This window comes from Barbus barbus (assembly GCF_936440315.1).
Source record: "Barbus barbus genome assembly, chromosome: 38".
NCBI lineage: Eukaryota > Metazoa > Chordata > Actinopteri > Cypriniformes > Cyprinidae > Barbus > Barbus barbus.
In genome coordinates, this window is record NC_136716.1 from 9,084,259 (window position 1) to 9,104,420 (window position 20,162).

A 20,162-nucleotide genomic window follows, 5' to 3' on the forward strand; every position below is an offset into this window, starting at 1 on the left:
CACAATCTTCTTCATTAAAAGTAGCGAGACTAGCCTATCTTTCCAGTGCTGATGCCGCACGCTCTCTTGTTGCGGTCTCTGATATTGAAATTAGCTGATAATTAATAAAATTATCCATTGCTTTCATTGACGTGAACTCCGTTATATTTGCATATGAAGCGGGAATTGAAGAACGGATTTATATCCGTTTTGCGAAGACACATTTATGTGGCCAAGTGTAAATGGGGAAACGTTTTAACAAATCATATAGATATCCGATCAGAGAAAATGCATGAAGTGACCAGGTGTAAACAGGCCCTTTCAGGTCTCTCTCACTGAGTTCAGCAGACTGTGTGCGGCAGAGACGAGGACTGTTTGAAACTCTTTTCCAGTAAAACTTTGATGCGCATCGTCTTATGTTTAATACGTGAACATAACAAAAGATGTGAGCGCAAAACAATCGGGAAAAAAGTCCTTTCATGCCAATTATATATAGTCGCCAGTGGCGACCTCAGCAAAAACTTCACTCGCAAATTAATATTTTTGGTCGCAAATGCGACCATTTTAGTCGCAGTTTGGAACCCTGCTATATACTTACGTAGCAAGCTAAATGGTTAACTTTAGTTAGCAAGACGGTCAGACAATGCAGGAACATTACAACTAGCTAACAATGTTAGATGGCTAGAAAATTTGCTATCTTGCTAACGGAAATTCCAGCATTGGATCCGCTTGTATTGCTTGCTATTAAGCATTTTTGCTCGAAGCATAGGCTAACTGTATGAAAAAAAACGCTAACTTAGCTGACATTATTTGACTTAAGCAAACAAATATCTGTTGTTTAGCTCCAAAAAGACTGATTTACCTTGAATTCAATTTCCATCAGAGTTTCCACATTAGGTGTCTCTTGACAGGCGCGAACACAGATGGCAGTGTGTTTCAAGATCCTGAACCAAGCGCTGAGATTCCGATTGGTCCAGAAAAAATGTCATTTATAAGAATTGTCCAATAATGGCCTACATGGCACGCAAGCCCACCCCCACCTCCCTCTCTTGACAGGCGCGAGCTCAGTAGAGATTCCGATCGGCCCAGATGTCAATTAACGCAAGACCCCCCCCCCCAGAAAAACTCTCCGGTTCTACACGATTCACGTGAATGACCCAATTGACAATAAAAGCGGCGATTGTCGCCAAAAAGCGACAAGTTTGCAGGTATGCATCTAGATTAAAGACACATTTCTTTAACCTGGCTTTCACATAACACTAGTATAAGCTTCTATTATTCAAATCCAATAAAGGATTGTTAGGCTGCATTAATTAGATCAACCGTAACCAGGAACACTCCCCATAACACACGATGTACTCGTTACATCGTAAGAAGAATGGCATCTACGCTAATATTTGTCTGTTTCTCAGTCCGTGCCCGGATCAGATGGTGGGTCGGCGCCAGGAGATGATATCTCCCTGATCGTCGGGGGAGGCCGGGACACCTGGATGAGCCCCGGGGACATATCCCCAGTGAAGACCTTGACTTAAATACAATAAAAATAAAAAATAAAAGAAAATAACTAAAAATATAATAAAATACCTAACTACATAATACTATCATTGTTATAAATTGCAACAATATAAAATAGAAATAAATACATTTAAAATTTTAATTAAAACATTAAGTTTACCAAATAAATCAGGCTTATTTAAGTTAGTTATTTTTAACCAAATCAGCTGACAATAAGTCAGACTAACTGAAATAATCCTGTCTTATTTGGTAAACTTGTTTTATGAAAAAGGCCCCCGATTGTGCAGCACTGAACAAAACAGTGTCTTGGAGTTGATTCTAACTTAAAAGCATGGCCACTCAGGAAATCAACAGAAAATGTCAGTCATCCTATTTCTAGCCTTAACCAAAGTCCCTTTGCTTTAACTGGTCTTCTCTTGCTTTTTCGTTTCATTCCCTCTAGCACTCCCATAGAACTTGCCCAGGATACAGTTATTTGCAAATAAATTTGTAATGAGTATTTCATACATCAGATCATAAAAATATCGATTATGGTAGTAGCGCGAGAGGGCGCTAGTGTCTGTATAGAGACGCTAAAAAAGGTAGAAATTAAACTTGGCATTTAGCCTATAGGCTATACATAAAAAATTTTTTTTTACAAATTTGAAAATCTGTTTGTGCCTGCTTATTCTATTCATCAGTGTTTGAACCATTAAAGAAGAAACCGCCTTTTCCGTATTTCATTTCTGGGTTAAAAAAACAAAAAATGAATGGACGCAAAAGTACACGGACCACAGACCTTTGAGAAAAAGATTTTTCATTTTTTTCATATCTCCACCCCTGAATGAAAAGCAAAAAATTAAGCTGAAATCAAATTTTTCCTTTTTTGGGAAAAAATAAAAATAAATAAATGAAAAACCGAAAAAGGAGCTGTTTTCTAATTTTTCTACTTTCAATATTAAATAAAAAAATTAATGAATGACACACGGATTACATTGTCTTGGCTCCTCAGCACAAACCTGAATCAGTGGACCAAGAAGTCTCCTCTTATACCTCTATGTCAGGGGGAGTGGCATGCAATTTTTCACTCGCCAATTCTCATTGGCCTTTTCTGAAGTATCAGAGGTATTTCAGGCTCCCAAGTGTGACCCCTAGCATCACTAAACCAACACAATGCCTCGTTCCTTCCATCAAGGAATGGAGGTTACAATTGTAACCAACACATTTTAAACCATGTCAAAATAAATACATAAACATCAAGATAGAATTCAAAAGGATGGAAAAATATTAAAGTGGGGATCTAATGATATTTCATGTATGTTAGGTTATTTACACTTAAATAGTTGGATTATCATGCTAAGCATGGCCAAAGTCTCAAAAAAACGATTTGGATGTAGAACGGAGTATTTCTGTAGTTTAATATAATAAAACTAAATACAATTTGGAGATATGAAGGATGCAATACTACTCTATAGGTACTCAAGATTAACATGAGATTGGGTGAAACTGTGTGTGTTATGTCCCCTTTAAAACGCTAAATCACAGCACTATATCTTAGAGCCAAATGTATTAAATACCTTTTAGTGCCCTTTGCAGCATCTCTAAAGAGTTGAGCAGCAGTTGGTGTCCAGCTGTATTATTGACCCCACGCTTTTCCTGAATAAAAATAAATAAATAAATAATAAAAAGATAAACATTTACAGTGACCTCCACAAATATTGGCACCCTTGGTAAATATGAGCAAAGGCGGCTGTGAAAATAAATCTGCATTGTTTATCCTTTTTATCTGTCATTCAAAAAATTCCAACCTATCATTGAAGTAAAATAATTGAAAGAGGGGGGAAAATCTCATTGTGAAATAAATGCTTTCTCTAGTTCATGTTGGCCACAATTATTGGCACCCAGAATGGTAACAGCTCTGAGTTTTCTCCTATAATACCTGAAGAGTTTGGAAAACACCTGATAAGAGATCAGAGACCATTTTCTTCATACATAATCTCTCCAGATCCTTCAGATTCACAGCTCCATTGTAGTACTTCTCTTCAGTTCACCCCACTCATTTTCTGTAGGGTTCAGGTCAGAGGACATGGACAGCCATGGTAAAAGATTAATTTTGTGCTCAGTGACCCATTTTTGTGTTTATTTTGATGTTTGTTTTGGATTGTTGTCCTGGTGGAAGATCCAAATCCCATTATAAGATTTCTAACAGAGGCAGTCAGGTTTTGATTTTTTATCTGTTGGTATTTGATAGAATCCATGATGCCATGCATCTGAACAAGATGTTCAGGACCTCTAGCAGAAAAACAGGCCTACAACATTAAAGATCCAGCAGTATATTTAACCGTGGACATGGAGTACTTTTTATCCCTGTTTGTCCTAAACTCATCTGGTGGGTTTGCTGGCAAAAAGCTATTTTTTTCAGTTTCACCTGACCATAAAAGCCAGTGCCATTTGAAGTTCCAGTCGTGTCTGACAACTGAATTTGCTGGAGTTTGTTTTTGGATGAGTGAGCAGAATTTTCCTTGAAACCCTCCCAAACAACATGTGGTGATGTAGGGGACTCAATCTACAACTCTACAGCTGTGATCCTTGGAGAGTCTTTGGCCACTGTTACGCATGGATTTGTGTGCTGCTAGGGAAACGGTATATAATTCGCTCGTGTGTGCGAGCATAGGTTTTTCCCCTGTGTTTTTCTTTCTCTCCCTCTTTGGCTGTAATTGATTACAGGTGCAGCTGATTAGGAGGACTGGGCTGGTTGGTGAAGAGAAGGATCGCCGCAGTACTTAAGCTATCCGGTGGAAAGGATTGTTGGCTTCCCCGCTCTGCTGGTGTCTTCGTTGTTTCCATGGTGTAATGCGTTTTAGCGAAAAGATTGCTAAAACATAGACATTTGTTGTCAACCATTGAATTACGTAACAATTTAGTTATGATTGTGTGTTTGTTACATTCGGTTGCCTACGTCCTGGACTTTGTTTCAGTGGAGCTTGTTAGGGAGGTAGGTGCCTGTTTGTTTTTCTCCCGTTTCTGTTAGCAGGGAGGTAAGAACTTGTATTTTACTTGTTATTTGATTTCTAGGTTAGTTTGTGGTATAGTAGTTTATTGTAATTTACTTTGGCAATTTGCCCCTCCCGAAGTTTATGATGCTCCTTTGTTTCTTTAATAAATTTGTTTATTTGCACTTAAATAAGTGTCTTGTGGTTGAGAAACTGAAAATGAGAGCGGGGACCCTAGGGATTCCTAGATGGATCCCTTTCCTAGATGGATCCCTGTTAATTGTTATGGGCCTAATCATTTTCTCTTTGAGTAGGAGTTAATTTGTAGTTCGTAACAACAATAACTCTCCTCCTCACCGTGCATTAGACACGTCCTCTTCCAGGCAGATTTTTTTATGTGATTGGAACCTCTTAATTATTACCCTGATGGTGGAAATAGGGATTTTCAATGCTTTAACTCTTTTCTTACAGCCACTTTCTATTTTGTGATTCTCAACAATCTTGTTCTGCACATCAGAACTATATTCTTAGGTTTTACTCCTTGTGATGGATGATTAAGGGAATTTGGCCTTTGTGTTCCTCACTTATAATTAGGGATGGGTACCGAAACTCGGTATTAAATCGGTCTCGGGGCTAAATTATGAAAGACCGGAGTATCGATAAGCTCTGACGTTATCGGTACTTCTGTCGGTATTGGAGAAATTAAGAAAACACACATACATTTATTGTTGCGCGCTCTCTCTCTCTCTCTCTCTCTCTATATATATATATATATATATATGTCGCCAGCTGTTTTTATGTGCAATAATATTCAAACATTTGTCTATGATGCATTTTTGCTATGCGCAATTCAGAAGCCAGATCGCGCTCACGCGGATGAGCTTCAGCACACGCAACATGAAATTCCTGTTTAATTATGATAGAAGAGAGAACCAACTATTCAAACATCTGCTCACACTTTAGGCCTGTGGCTGTTATATTAAGCCAAGTATTTTATTATTTTTTTCAATTTTGGCTTCCAAGGATTATAGCCGCATTTCTTCTAGCACAACTCCCTTCCCTTCATAGCGGCGCGGATTCGTTCCTCCGAACCAAAACTTAACATCTGAATCAGCTCAATCAGTGATTGTTATAAAATGCCGTCTTTACTGTTGCTACATTGCAGGACATATTTGATAGTAAAACGTTGAGAGTACAAGCTGAACAAGTGACGCTGTTCAGGCTGAAATGTGTGTGCGCGCGTGTGCCTGCGCGGCGGCGTGCTCCAAAACGGACAAGCAAAGTACACTTTGAGCTTCGGGCGCGTCGAAATAACACATAAAAATATGCCAAAAAATACACACACAATGCGTCAAAATGGCCGGTTAGGAGTCTTCACTTTTATGTTTTAAGTGGACGAGAACAGTTGGGAGAAAATCCGATGCGCGTCAGTATATTGTCTTAAAGTGTCAGACTGGAGCTTGAGCCATCAATGTTAATCAAAGAACAAAATGCAAAGAGAAAATCACCCACAGCTCTTAATCTGAACAACGTTATAGCTTTAATAAACATACATCTATCAGTACATACAGTGAAAACTATGCAGTGCTCATTTACATTTGATTACTTTTGTAACTATTACTTACCTGAACATTAATATTAGTAGACCTTCATGGAAAAATGAAAGCACTGTTTATTTCATTTCGTTTGTGTGTTTGTTTTATTGTATTTGTCAGTTTGTTTTACTTTGTTTCTTTGTTCATGTTGTTACTGTATCTTATCTTATGTATATAAAACACTAAAAATACCTGCACACTGGTGCATTTACAAATTGATGAAGTGCAGGCATTTTTTGTGTTTTATATACATAAGATAACATACTGTAAGAATATGAACAAAGAAACAAAGTAAAACAAAAAGTACCGATAAGAATACCGTTAAAGTACCGGATCGATAAGCAGTATCGATAAGAGTAGTAATACCGTTAAAATCTTAACGATACCCATCCCTACTTATAATCCTGTGGAAGAGGAAGTTATGGCTGGACAATTTCATGCTCCTATTCACCCTGGTGTGTTAAAAAAAATGTAAATATGAATGGGAATATACTTCAGATATATTTTTCACAATTTCTAGGGGTGCCAATAATTGTGGCCTCATTGATGGGTTAGAATTTTTTTGAGTGAAAGATCAAAAGGATGCAACGCAGATTTATTTTCACAGCTGCCTTTGTTCATATGTCAAGGGTGCCAATATTAGTGGAGGGCACTGTACAAAAACCATAAAGAGATCTATGCTATGTTCTTTAAAAAGCTCTTCTCATTAGAGGGACTTACCATAGCCTGCCGCACCACTTTACTGGTCTCCTGCCAGGACCGGGAAGAGTTGTGTTTGCTGTGGAGCCTTTCCAGCAGGGCTGTCATACGACTGTGTTTCTCTGACTCTGTCAACAAGTGCAAACAAAATGACAAAAACATGACAATTTCTTTAATGAGGGAACATTTTATATCATTGAAGCACAATAAAACACAAAAGAACTTAATTCTCACATGCTGTTCTGACAGACAATTTTCTGTGCACACAAAGCAGCCAGTCATATAGCACCAGAATAGTGAATTGAGACTTTTTTGTACTTATCAGGCAAATGCACACAAAGTTGTTGAAATTCCTGTCTTGGACAATATTCACAAAGTCGGTTGAGTCTTCTATAAATAGTTGGGAAATAAATCAGATTTGCATCGACACAGAATACTGGATCCCTAAGAGAGCTGGGTAGTCACGTGTAATCCGATACTGATTCCAATTGCATGACAAAAATTGTACTTAGTAACATTACACATTCTAGGTAGACCACTTTTGATTACATTTAGATTACTTTTGACCTTACTTGATTTAAAGAGGCTAATCTTGTACTACGGTATATTTACAAAAATACAAAGAGTAAGAATTTTTATTGTATTTATTTAGTTGACAAGGACATTGTACATTAATAAAACATTCCTGTAAATGTACCAGAATTAGCCGAAGGCCATTTCTCTTCCGTAGTCCCTGGACAAGATGTTAGAAATCACCCTAAAGAGAATTTTATTAAAATACATACTAGAAAAATGAATAATTACACGATACAAATCATACAGTACTCTATCAAAAACGAAGTTCAATTAAAAACAATGCAAACAAGATACAGATAATAATAGGATAGCTAGCACATATAAAAGTCTAGTGTTGACAAATTTGAGTACTAATTAATCAATTCTTCAATTGAACCCTAAATAAAGCATATGTGTCTAGATCTCTTATAGTTGTCGGAATAGTATTCCATTCTCGTGCAGCTTTGACAGAAGAAGCAGACTGACTAAAATGACTTCGCCTGAGCGATATTATACAGTCTCCTCTTAATGCGCCTCTTGTAGAGCGATTAATCAGTTGTTCTAATATAAACTGACCAAGAGGAGAAGATAAACCATAAATAATTTTATACATCAAGCATACATTTGCATACTTAATCATGTTTTCCCAACATGACAAATTATATTTTTTCAGTGTTAGACAATGATGGTAATGTACAGATTTCTTATTGAAAACTTTGTGTACATTTGTAAAAGTACTCTAATGGTTTTAGAGCCACTGAACTCACCTGAGACCAGGTGATTAAACAGTAAATCATGTGAGAAATAACCATAGAATACATATAGGCTACATCTTAGCTGCCTCTAATTACGTAATCTCTAAAGCCCGGCTCACACTGTGCGATTTTGGCCACGATTTGGTCGTCTGAGACAAATTTTGAAAATCCTAAAAGATTCCTATAATCCTAGGCTAAAATCGGTTGTCTAGATCGCTAGATGAAAGTCATTTATATACATAGCAAAAAGCATTGGACCCAAGATATATCCTTGCGGAACACCAGTTGATGTACCCAAATCATTGGATAGGTGATTTTGTACTCTAACACACTGAAATCTATCTGATAGATATGACTATCCAGTTAAGTGTATGCAGGGCTCGCAAAATCACTAGCCCAACGTCCCGGGGCTATTGTGTTTTCTAGTCGGGCTACCAAAATGCATCACTGCCCTGCCCGACCGGCTACCTTAAATACAGGGCTCCCACGCAGTGTTCCCTCTAAGCTGAGCGCGCGACCACGCTCTTCTTCCACCGCGGCCGCGTAGAAGAAATAATGTGCCTCGCGCGCACAAAAATGAGTTGGGAAGCCATTTGATTGAATGCCGCCAGTAAAAGGGAAAGAATAGCAATGTTCGGGCAAACCGCTATAGAGCTGATGTCACGACAGAGTTAGAACCGGTGAATGCAGTCTACAGGTTTCATAGAAAGAGAACGATGTGCACCAAATGAGTCGCTGTAGAAACTGAATACTTCAATGGTTGCGGTGCGCTCAGAGACAACGCAAACACAATGACATGTGAAATAAAACGTGCTCATGTATTAAACAAGAGTGGCTTGATTAAGTGCTGGAAATAACAGAGGATGGGCAAAGAACGGTAACAAAACTCTGAAACGTACAGTCACACACGAGTATTGTACAAACTGTACTTCATAACGATGTTTAGACAGCTATAGAAGAATTCATATGTTCACTTTTTTTATATTTAACTTACAGATCTCAGCTTAAATTTCGCTTCAGTTTGTATTCTATTCTATCAGTTTAAATGGTTTGTTTTGATGATATATTATGTTAGGGCTCTATTATAAACCTGATAAATAATTGACCTTGTTTTTGAGTCTTTGAGTCTCTTGCTCATCAAGGCTGTATTCATTTCAAAAATACAGAAAAACAGTAATATAGTGAAATATTATTGCAATTTCTAATATTGGTTTCCTATTTTAATAACTATACTTTAAAATAGCATTTATTACTGTGATCAAAGCTGAATTTTCAGCATTATTACTCCAGTCTTCAGTGTCCCATGATCCTTCAGAAATCATTCTAATATGCTGATTTATTATCAGTGTTGAAACTGTTGTGCTGCTTAATATTTTTTTGGAACCTGTTACTTTTTTCTTTGATTAATAGTAAAGACTTCTATTGTTAGAAAATTTATATTTTGAATAAATGCTGTTCTTTTAAACTTTTTATTAATTTTATCCATTTAACACATCCTTGCTGAATAAAGTTTATTTAACTGTTTAAACTTTTTTTTTTTTTTTTTAAGTATCTTTAAAATAGAAAAACAATTCTGACCCCAAACTTTTGAATAGTTTATATTGTAACACAAAATCTCTATTTTGACTAAACACTGTTCTTTTTAACTTTATTTTTTGGGACCTGTGATATTTAAAAAAAAATAACAGTATAAAAAATAAAATAAAAAAGCAGTACAACTGTTTCCAACATTGATTAAAAATCAGCATATTAGAATGATTTCTAAAGGATCATGTGACTCTGAAAATACTGCTTTGCTTCACTGGAATGAATTAAATTTTAAAGTATATTTAAAATAGAAAACATTTATTTTAAATTGCAATAACATTTAACTTATTTTGTGAAACAATATTCAGTATCTTTTATCAAATAGATACAGCCTTGATGAGCATAAGAAACCTATTTAAAAAAATTGATTGATCCAAACTTTTGAACTTCAGTGTATTGTACAGTAAAAATGTTTTCTCGGGTAACCTAAACTGTACATTTAGTTACATTAAGGGTCAAATCAAATATAAATAGCACATTAAAGTTAAGTTGCACACTTTTTTTGTGTGCGTGCTGTACAGGTCTGGTATAAAGAATGCTTTTGCTCAGGTGCCCGAAATGTGCACCCAATAGAGAAGTTTTGCTCAGCAAGAAAAAAAATTAGAGGGAACATTGCTCCCACGGGTCCTTAAATTTGAAACAACTAAATTGAAAAGTTTAAGGCCTTAGACAGTTTTAAATGCGTTAAATGGTATTAGAAATAATTTTTCAAATTGCCTTAAATAGATTAAGAATTCTGCAGATACCTTGCAAATAGTAAAATAAAACTCTTTCCTTGATATTCGTTTATTTGTTTATTGAAAATGTTTTTGATTGACATTTATGGTCTTTATTTCATTTGGGCTAGTTAAATTTTCGGGCTACCAAAATCTGAAGAGTACCTGCCCAAAGGGCTACCAGGGATATAGAAATTTTGCGTCCCTGGTTTGTAATGAAAAATTAAAACAAGATAACTTAGACATAAGGTTTCTATGATTAGACGTTGTTAAAAGCTTTCTTTAAATCAAGGAATACTGCTCCAACTACACCACCTTTATCTAAGAAAGTTTTAATATTTTCTATAAAAAAATAAATAAAAAAGAGTGCGATTTCCGATTAATATTTTACTCCAAACCAAACTACATTGGATGGAATGAAAATGAACTACTAAAGTAACTGCTAATCTGTTCTGCAACTAGTTTCTCCATAACCTTAGAAACAGTGGGTAAAATACTAATTGGCCTATAATTATCAATAGAAAGGGGATCTCCACTTTTGAATATTGGAACAACAATCGCTAACTTCCAAATACTTGGGAATTTTCCCTGAGAAATTGAAAGATTAATAACTTTACTAAAAGGTTTAATTAGGTAGAGAAAAATAGCAATTTTTAATCGAACGATTTACAGTTTATTTTAATAAATATTAAAAATGTAAAAGGTGTGCATTAGTTGACACCTAGATGTACAGTTTACAGTTGTTTTTATGTCTGCAAGTCATTCTTATTGAAGTTAAAAAAAGTGTATAACTATCGCATGTAACTTTAGAGACGGTCCCTAAATATGCGAATATCGAAAGTCAAGCCAACTTTATGCCAATGTGAATCTGAAACAGCTCCGAGTAGAACGTCACGAGTTGTAATCTCGAAATTACTGTAATTACGATATGGCGTGAACACAGGAAATACGTCATACAAGTAGTCCAGTGCAAAGACCACGGCCGTTTCTCAAACGGAAGGCTGCATCCTCTGGAGGTTGCATTTGTAGGCTGCATACGTCACAAAGAAGATATTTTAGAATATTAACAGTTATAAATTTGACCATTATTCTTAGTTAAGTGTAAATTGTTGTAATATGCTTTTGACTCGCGAATTTAATGCTCAGTTAACTGAAATACACCAGTCTTGATGACGTATGCAGCCTAAAAATGCGACCTCCGGAGGATGCAGCCTTCCATTTGAGAAACGGCCCACAAGGCACAAGGCACACATTTTTCATTTGCGGATGTTTACTCTAGAGACTTTGTATGCACTTTCGTCTAGCACCCCCATAAGATGCTCCTTAACACTGCTGACTTGAAACAAGCAACTGACGCATACAAATACTGCTAAACGTTCTTTCAATCATACAAAAAGCCATATAAAAGTACGATTGAACTCCATGATTTCTACATTCTTTTCATGTAACGTACATGATATTGTACAGTAAATAGATCAGTAACAAATAGTGTCTCAAAAAGGCACTATGGTAATTTCATAGTTTACTCATCAGCATTTGGTGTCCAGTGCATAATCCGTAATGGACTAACGTACACAAGCAAAACGAGTGTTTTAAGTAAATTGTGTGTGCCGTACCGGATCCATCCTCCGTTCGGAGCCGCTCGGAGACCGCGGCAGTGCTGCTCTGGGATGAGTCTGCGCCTGGGCTGGTGCTCCGGACCTCCGCCATCTTCAGAACTCGACCACCATGAGTTGACCCGATAACAGAAAGACGCTCTCAACAGTACATCAGAGCGCCGTCGTGTTAAAATAGTTCAGTCCCCTTTAAAATAGATAGCGAACAAAGCGCACTGAAACCGGTGGAAAACTCTGAACAATGGAGAACGTTGATCGAGAATTTAATGACATCATCTTCTTCCTCAGTTTTTGGCGCAAACGCATCCTGTGTGCATATCGCCACCTACTGTGTTGGGGTGACCAACGAAAATAGATGCATTACCGCCACCTTCTGCTCCGGGGTGTGGAACAGATTTTTATATTCCGTTAATCAATCCCGTCTCTCTAATAAAATCATAGAAAGCTTTGTTTACTTCACTTGCCCATTTTATTAATACCTTAATTTAGATCCTGAATTCTATTTTTCCTTAATTGTTCTATCATTCTTCCTCTTTCTTGCTCATACTTCCTACAATCAATAAATACATGAGGTATTGTTTCTTCAACATTACAGTATTCACATAATCCATTTGGATGCTTCCCTATAGGCCCTTTTCACATGACGTCACGCAACTTCCGTTTCTACTCGAAGCAGTGTATGGTTACTTCCGCCAGTAGAAAAAACAGTAGAACGCTATCGCGCCCTCAACATGGAGCTTACCCAGTCCCTTATACATTTACCAGAAATACGGCTAAGTGATGTACAGCGAATTGCAGATGAATTATCCCTTACAAAACGTTCTAAACTTGAAAAAGGATACAAGTTCTTCATTGAGCAGTACCTGTTTGATTATGAAGGTAAGTGTTTTTTTTATTGTCCATGTTAGCGAAGGAGTTATGATAACGGTAGTTGCTAGCTCTCTCTTCTGCAAATAGAAAGTCTTCAAAGCTTTAAAATACTGTAATACAGGCAACAAACAATCATTTTTCTATGTATGGGATGTTAGCTGCAAATTTTGTTTTGTTAGATAAAAGCCAGTAACGTATTCATGGTTAATCATGTGCCCTTTATCCAAAACGTTGTATTGGAACACAGTTTCGAATGTAGTTGTCAATGAGGTGACAGTGAGAGGGCGTTGTCATAGGTCCATGAGGAAAAATGAGGATGCTCATCACCTACAGGTTTTTCTTATTGTTGTGTTCCGCTGCGGTTGCAGACTTTGTAGTATCCCACAAAGTTCCATTGTGATTCAGTGTGTTTCTCAGTCTGGTGTCAATGATTTTATGGTGCAAAATCAAATGACAATTTTGTAAATTTTTTTAAAGCAGAAGAGGGTTTTTTGAGGACAATAAAGACTGAGAAATATTCTGTGTGATAAAGTTGGTGTTCATAATAAAGGTTTTCAAACTTTATACACTTAATGTAAAAAACAGTGTGTTCCACTACTCCAGTGAAATGTAAAATTGTTGTGCGGCAACTTATTTACGTATTTTTTATTATCAGGTTACATTCCATGCTCAAGAGTTTCCTGTGGTACTGAATTGCATGTCGTGTACCTGCTGTGCTGGAAAAGCACTTTGCAATCACTTAGTGGCATTACTGTTTCAAAGTGCTCACTACAGTACCATGGGATTCAAGACAGTACCTTTGCCACTATCATGCACCAGCTCATTGCAGACCTGGCACCGGCCTAGGACACAAGTAAGACTTTATTATTCATCAGTACGTTTAGTGATGTTGGACTAGCAGTCAATTAATCATTTATCATCATTATTATATTACAGGTAATTGCACCGGAGGCAACTAATGACATGGCAGTGTGTAAACCAACAAAAACCAAGAATCGCGCCAGAACTGGTGTAAAATGTACACTCTACAGAGCATATGGTGGTAAGTCAGAAAAAACCTACCCACACCTGTCATTTTAATTTGACATAATATAATTTGCAGAGTGGGGGGCCCCTAGAACCAGTATTAAGGATCACCGTGCTATATGAAATTTTAGGTGACGTTAAAATATGCACATTTAACTTGACACATCTCACTTTTATAACAGGGCCTCTTCCAGATCCTCACATTATGGCCAGTGGTGATAAGCTGCAAGACATATCCCCGCAACCAGGAATTTGCAAACTGCTACATGGGCTTAAGGAACTTAATTTTGTGGACTCCAAGTTTGGCCCTGTGCCTTTTGGGTCTGTGCTCTCATACCAGTGCCCTCCTGAGATAGGAAGAGACATTACAAAACACCCTGGTGCCCCAGAATTTCCTCAGTTGCCTGTTGAAGGTTACAATTTTAAATTTCAATACAACTTTGAGCCCAACTACAAGCAACAGTGCCACTTAGAGAGCCTTAAGGTGTCAAGGCACATCTCTGGTGCTATTGAGGCAGAAACAAAACTACAGTCAGAATGCCAGCTGTGGACCCAAGTACGGAAACCCCGACTTACAGCCAGCAGATTTGGTGAAATATGTCATGTTCGCGGAGAGTCTTCTGCCAAAGCCTTAGCAGCTCGCATTCTCAGAGGAACTCCTCAGACAGCTGCAATGAAAAGAGGGCTGGATCTGGAACCAGACATTTTAAGGCAGTATTCTGATTTTTGTGATGTCTCTGTGATGCAGTGTGGGATCATCATCCACCCTGATGCACCTCACCTTGCAGCAAGCCCTGATGCTAAAGTATTCAACCCAGGAGAAACGCCACCATTTGGTTTGGCAGAGGTAAAGACTTGCGATGTTGAAGATGTTTCTCAAGTGAGACACCTGATCACAGTTCGAGGCCAGGCCTGCCTTAAGAAGAGCCACAAGTATTATTACCAGGTTCAAGGCCAGCTGGCCTTAAGTGGACTTCAGTGGTGCGATTTCATCACAGATACGCACACTGACTTCACAGTTGAAAGAATATTTCGGGATGAGGAGTTCATCAGCTCAATGCAAAAGAATCTAGATTATTTTTATCATAACATCTACATGGATTTATTGTTGCGTTGAGGCAGAATTTTAAAATGTAAATAGTTTTTATGCACATCTAGAGGCAATACAAGTAACGACTTCTTGTAATTACTGTTGTGAATACTTTGTTCCTGTAAGCACAGTTATCTTTGCTTTTCTCAGTCAACGTTGCATTGTATGTAACTATATATGGCCTTTTCTGCCTGTCATTCATCTCTATGTGCTTATGTTCCATGGCTGCAAGTGCCTCCAACCTTGTTTGTAGACTGCTTTGATCTGCTATGGAGGCTTTTTCCATTCATTTCTATAACCATACTTGCATGTGTAAATAAAAAAGATGGCAAGTTGCAAAATTATTCTTATTTTTATGTAAAAGGTTAATACAATTTACTTAAGAAACATTTTACAGAATGCTCCACAAAATTACTCCTTAATAACAATGACAAAATATGTAAACCTACCATCATGGAAAATCAAAGAAAAAATTAAGAATATTTCTATTTACACTATTTATTTACAGTTCATCTACACGGTGCCAACCACAGCAAACAGCAGTAAAATTTAGGCTCATCCAAGAAATCGAAGTCGTGAAAGTCGTGGCCTAATGGTTAGAGAGTCGGACTCGTAATCGAAAGGTTGCGGGTTCGAGTCCCTGGCCGGCAGGGACTGTAGGTGGGGGGAGTGAATGTACAGCGCTCTCTCCACCCTCAATACCACGACTGAGGTGCCCTTGAGCAAGGCACCGAACCCCCAACTGCTCCCCGGGTGCTGCAGCATTGCTGCCCACTGCTCCGGGTGTGTGTTCACGGTGTGTGTGTGTGCATTTGTTCACTACTCACTGCTGTGTGTGTGCACTTGGATGGGTTAAACGCAGAGCACCAATTTCGAGTATGGGTCACCATACTTGACAATACGTTACGACTTTTTTTAGAAATGTTTTGGAGGAAACCCGTCAGACTGGTCTGTGTCCTTTGATATCAAGAGGTCCCTGATAGTTTAACATGAGGCAACAGATGACCCACAGCTGATTGACTGAACCTACCATAGACAGAGGAACAAGCCCATCCCAAATATGGTACTCCTTCACTCTGCGTATGGCCCTCTCAACTAAAATTCTTAGTCGAGCAATAGCCTGGGTCTTCTGGGTATCCTCCAAGCTGAGCTGATTTGATTTTTTTCATCGGAGGAATGATAAGCGTTGCCCCCAACTCTGTCAGCATCTTCTCAATCTGGAACCCCTTGTCGGCCATTACGCCATCTCCTGGCTCAAGTAATTGCAAGATCTGTGATTGCCGAGTTATTTCTATATCTGAGATGGAGCCTGTGTACAGTTTAGATACAAACGTGATAACCCCACATGGGGAAATGCCAATTAGACCTTTAAAGGTAGTGTGATTTTTGTAGTTGGAAAATGTCTCTGACTGTAATGAGAGAGACGACGGCGTTTCACAGCGGATCTCAGTGCAGTCTATTATCACCCTCACCTGCGGGCAGTAGAGCTTGAACTTGTCAGGCATTGTGGCCTGCACTTGCTCCCTTGTCATCCACAATGGTAGTGAGCCGAGAACCTGGTAAAGGTAGCTTGTCCATGTTAAGATGATGCGACTAACTGTGGACAAGCTGACCTCAAAGATGGACGATAAGGTTTTCTCTTAAAGCCCAGCAGCAACACGACAGAGAAACATGAATAGTTCATCAATGAGTGGAAGTTTTCGCTGAGGGCTAGGTGTGTCTTCTGCTGTTCGCTGTGCCTTGGACCAGTACAAAAGCCTTGAAGCAGAGGGGTAAACTGACTCCCAAAATACAGTGAAGACCTTCTTTGAGCTGAACCTTGTGTAGTAACGGATGTCCTCGTCTGTGACCCAGAACTTGAAAATCATTGGCTGCTGCTGCTTAACCGTCAATTGTTGAATTTCAAGTTCAAGAGACAAAACCTCAAGCTCCAACTCTTGAATTCTTCGTGCTGCAGAATCCAGTTTACCTTAAAAGGTAGAAAACACAGACACCTCAACATGTATAACTGTCCTACTTAGTAACAAAGTAATTTACTGCTACATAAGTTTTCTGCAATACAGAAAAAACATTTTACTTTCTTTTTTTTTAATTTGTCATACTAACAACGAGAAGGATGGTAGGTATAGTCATGATCTTTTGCCACTCCACCCACAGGCAGTGCCTCCTCTGTCATGTTACCTGGGACAGGCATCTCCTCAGATACATCCAGAACAGCAGCTCTAAACTTCTTCTGCGCTCTCTGGTAAACTGACTCTCGAGCTTGTAAGCCTCTTCCTAGAGATGTGAAATAAATGTATACACATGATTGTTATAGATATTTGATAACCATTTCTCAGCCCTGAAAATTTACACACCACCATAAATGCAACAACACCTAATGACAATTTATTTGAAAGGCAACAAGATGACTTAATATACTTTGTAAGGACTAATGCAAGCTGTGTAAAAATGCTAAACATGCTCAATCCTCAACCTCCATACATCCATTTTTTATCCACATATTTTTATACAACCAAAATTAATTGTAAGGCACTGTAATTTGATAATTTAATACATTGTTTATTACATTTTATGCACTGCCAGACTTAACACTGTCAACCTACCTTTACCCCAGTCATTCCAGACGAATCTAGACGGTACTGCTCCTTTTTTAATCCTAGTTCGTCCACTCTCTGTTGTATATGTATCATCTGGGGAAAAGAGCTGGCTGCACACATACAGGTCCTTCTCAAAAAATTAGCATATTGTGATAAAGTTCATTATTTTCTGTAATGTACTGATACACATTAGACTTTCATATATTTTAGATTCATTACACACAACTGAAGTAGTTCAAGCCTTTTATTGTTTTAATATTGATGATTTTGGCATACAGCTCATGAAAACCCAAAATTCCTATCTCAAAAAATTTGCATATTTCATCCGACCAATAAAAGAAAAGTGTTTTTAATACAAAAAAAGTCAACCTTCAAATAATTATGTTCAGTTATGCACTCAATACTTGGTCGGGAATCCTTTTGCAGAAATGACTGCTTCAATGTGGCGTGGCATGGAGGCAATCAGCCTGTGGCACTGCTGAGGTGTTATGGAGGCCCAGGATGCTTCGATAGCAGCCTTAAGCTCATCCAGAGTGTTGGGTCTTGCGTCTCTCAACTTTCTCTTCACAATATCCCACAGATTCTCTATGGGGTTCAGGTCAGGAGAGTTGGCAGGCCAATTGAGCACAGTAATACCATGGTCAGTAAACCATTTACCAGTGGTTTTGGCACTGTGAGCAGGTGCCAGGTCATGCTGAAAAATGAAATCTTCATCTCCATAAAGCTTTTCAGCAGATGGAAGCATGAAGTGCTCCAAAAGCTCCTGATAGCTAGCTGCATTGACCCTGCCCTTGATAAAACACAGTGGACCAACACCAGCATCTGACATGGCACCCCAGACCATCACTGACTGTGGGTACTTGACACTGGACTTCAGGCATTTTGGCATTTCCCTCTCCCCAGTCTTCCTCCAGACTCTGGCACCTTGATTTCCGAATGACATGCAAAATTTGCTTTCATCCAAAAAAAGTACTTTGGACCACTGAGCAACAGTCCAGTGCTGCTTCTCTGTAGCCCAGGTCAGGCGCTTCTGCCGCTGTTTCTGATTCAAAAGTGGCTTGACCTGGGGAATGCGGCACCTGTAGCCCATTTCCTGCACACGCCTGTACACGGTGGCTCTGGATGTTTCTACTCCAGACTCAGTCCACTGCTTACGCAGGTCCCCCAAGGTCTGGAATCGGTCCTTCTCCACAATCTTCCTCAGGGTCCGGTCACCTCTTCTCGTTGTGCTGCGTTTTCTGCCACACTTTTTCCTTCCCACAGACTTCCCACTGAGGTGCCTTGATACAGCACTCTGGGAACAGCCTATTCGTTCAGAAATTTCTTTCTGTGTCTTACCCTCTTGCTTGAGGGTGTCAATGATGGCCTTCTGGACAGCAGTCAGGTCGGCAGTCTTACCCATGATTGCGGTTTTGAGTAATGAACCAGGCTGGGAGTTTTTAAAAGCCTCAGGAATCTTTTGCAGGTGTTTAGAGTTAATTAGTTGATTCAGATGATTAGGTTAATAGCTCGTTTAGAGAACCTTTTCATGATATGCTAATTTTTTGAGATAGGAATTTTGGGTTTTCATGAGCTGTATGCCAAAATCATCAATATTAAAACAATAAAAGGCTTGAACTACTTCAGTTGTGTGTAATGAATCTAAAATATATGAAAGTCTAATGTTTATCAGTACATTACAGAAAATAATGAACTTTATCACAATATGCTAATTGTTTGAGAAGGACCTGTAGGTGCTCCCACGAAGGATTTTAAAACTCGGTCCCTCATCTCTTTTGATCGCCCTAACCCATTGGGCACGTATTTCTGCGTCCACTGGAAAATCGTGACAACTTAAATATGGGAGTTTCTGTTTGTTGTTTGAACAACAAGGAACACTACAGTAGCATCTACAAGATGACTGTGCCATGCTCGTTGGGTGTTAAACTGTTGAAAGCCGGAGAGAGAAATTAATGATTTATCACACCAGCATATGAAAATTAACTGATATTTAGCTTATATTGAGATACCTATTCTAAGCATATAACTCATGGAAGAAGTGAGTGATTATACATTCATATATATGAAGTTAACACTAGTTAATAAACTTGCCGCAACACAGTTGCATGTTTTGAATGCATGTTTTGAAGATACTGCGAACTTAATTTCCCATCCAGTCAATTACACGTTAAAAACAGTAAAGCTGAAATTAACAATAACATTATCAAAAGGATCCAAATATAAGAACCTTCAAGTAAGTAAGCGTCATTATTCAAAATTTTACCTTAGGTGTTGTTTATGAGCACATTCCTGCTAATATCCAGCACTCGCAATGTAAAACGGAAGTACGTATACACTGCTTTGCCGAAAGGGGGAAGTTCTCTGACGTCACTGTGAAAAGGGCCTATTATTTTAAGATTGCCATTTAAATTTGAATGCCCTAATAATATTCTGTTAAAGATGACCTCCTCTTTCCTATACACTTTATATTTTGATTTACTTTATCAGAATCAGAATGAGAATGAGCTTTATTGGCCAAGTAGCCTATGTTTACAAATACAAGGAATTTGTTGTAGTGACAGAAGCTCCACAGTGCAACAGAAAGACA

General features: G+C 38.3%; 2 protein-coding genes across 4 annotated transcripts in view; one reads left to right on the forward strand and one right to left on the reverse strand.

The window, feature by feature from the left end:
• The window catches only part of LOC306857856 (mediator of RNA polymerase II transcription subunit 1-like), an 87,360-nt gene extending 75,058 nt beyond the window's left edge, over nt 1–12,302 (reverse strand). For both annotated transcript variants that reach the window (XM_079398090.1, XM_079398089.1), the window contains exons 1-3: nt 11,990–12,302; nt 6,782–6,888; nt 3,051–3,129 (exon numbers count right to left, since the gene is read on the reverse strand). In XM_079398090.1, coding sequence (XP_079254216.1) covers nt 3,051–3,129; nt 6,782–6,888; nt 11,990–12,083 — 280 coding nt within the window. In that variant the 5' untranslated portion in view covers nt 12,084–12,302. The remainder of the gene's footprint in view (nt 1–3,050; nt 3,130–6,781; nt 6,889–11,989) is intronic.
• A 372-nt stretch (nt 12,303–12,674) lies between these two features.
• On the forward strand, nt 12,675–15,432 carry LOC306857336 (uncharacterized protein). Of its 2 annotated transcripts, none has more exons than XM_079397241.1 (4): nt 12,675–12,868; nt 13,515–13,712; nt 13,796–13,901; nt 14,068–15,432. In XM_079397241.1, exons 1-4 carry the CDS (start codon nt 12,770–12,772, stop codon nt 15,000–15,002), a joined length of 1,338 nt encoding a protein of 445 aa, XP_079253367.1. In that variant the 5' UTR covers nt 12,675–12,769; the 3' UTR covers nt 15,003–15,432. The 2 variants fall into 2 exon arrangements, with proteins under 2 accessions (XP_079253367.1, XP_079253366.1); XM_079397240.1 differs by having other exon boundaries at nt 12,684–13,192; nt 14,068–15,312.
• The last annotated feature ends 4,730 nt before the right edge of the window (nt 15,433–20,162 follow it).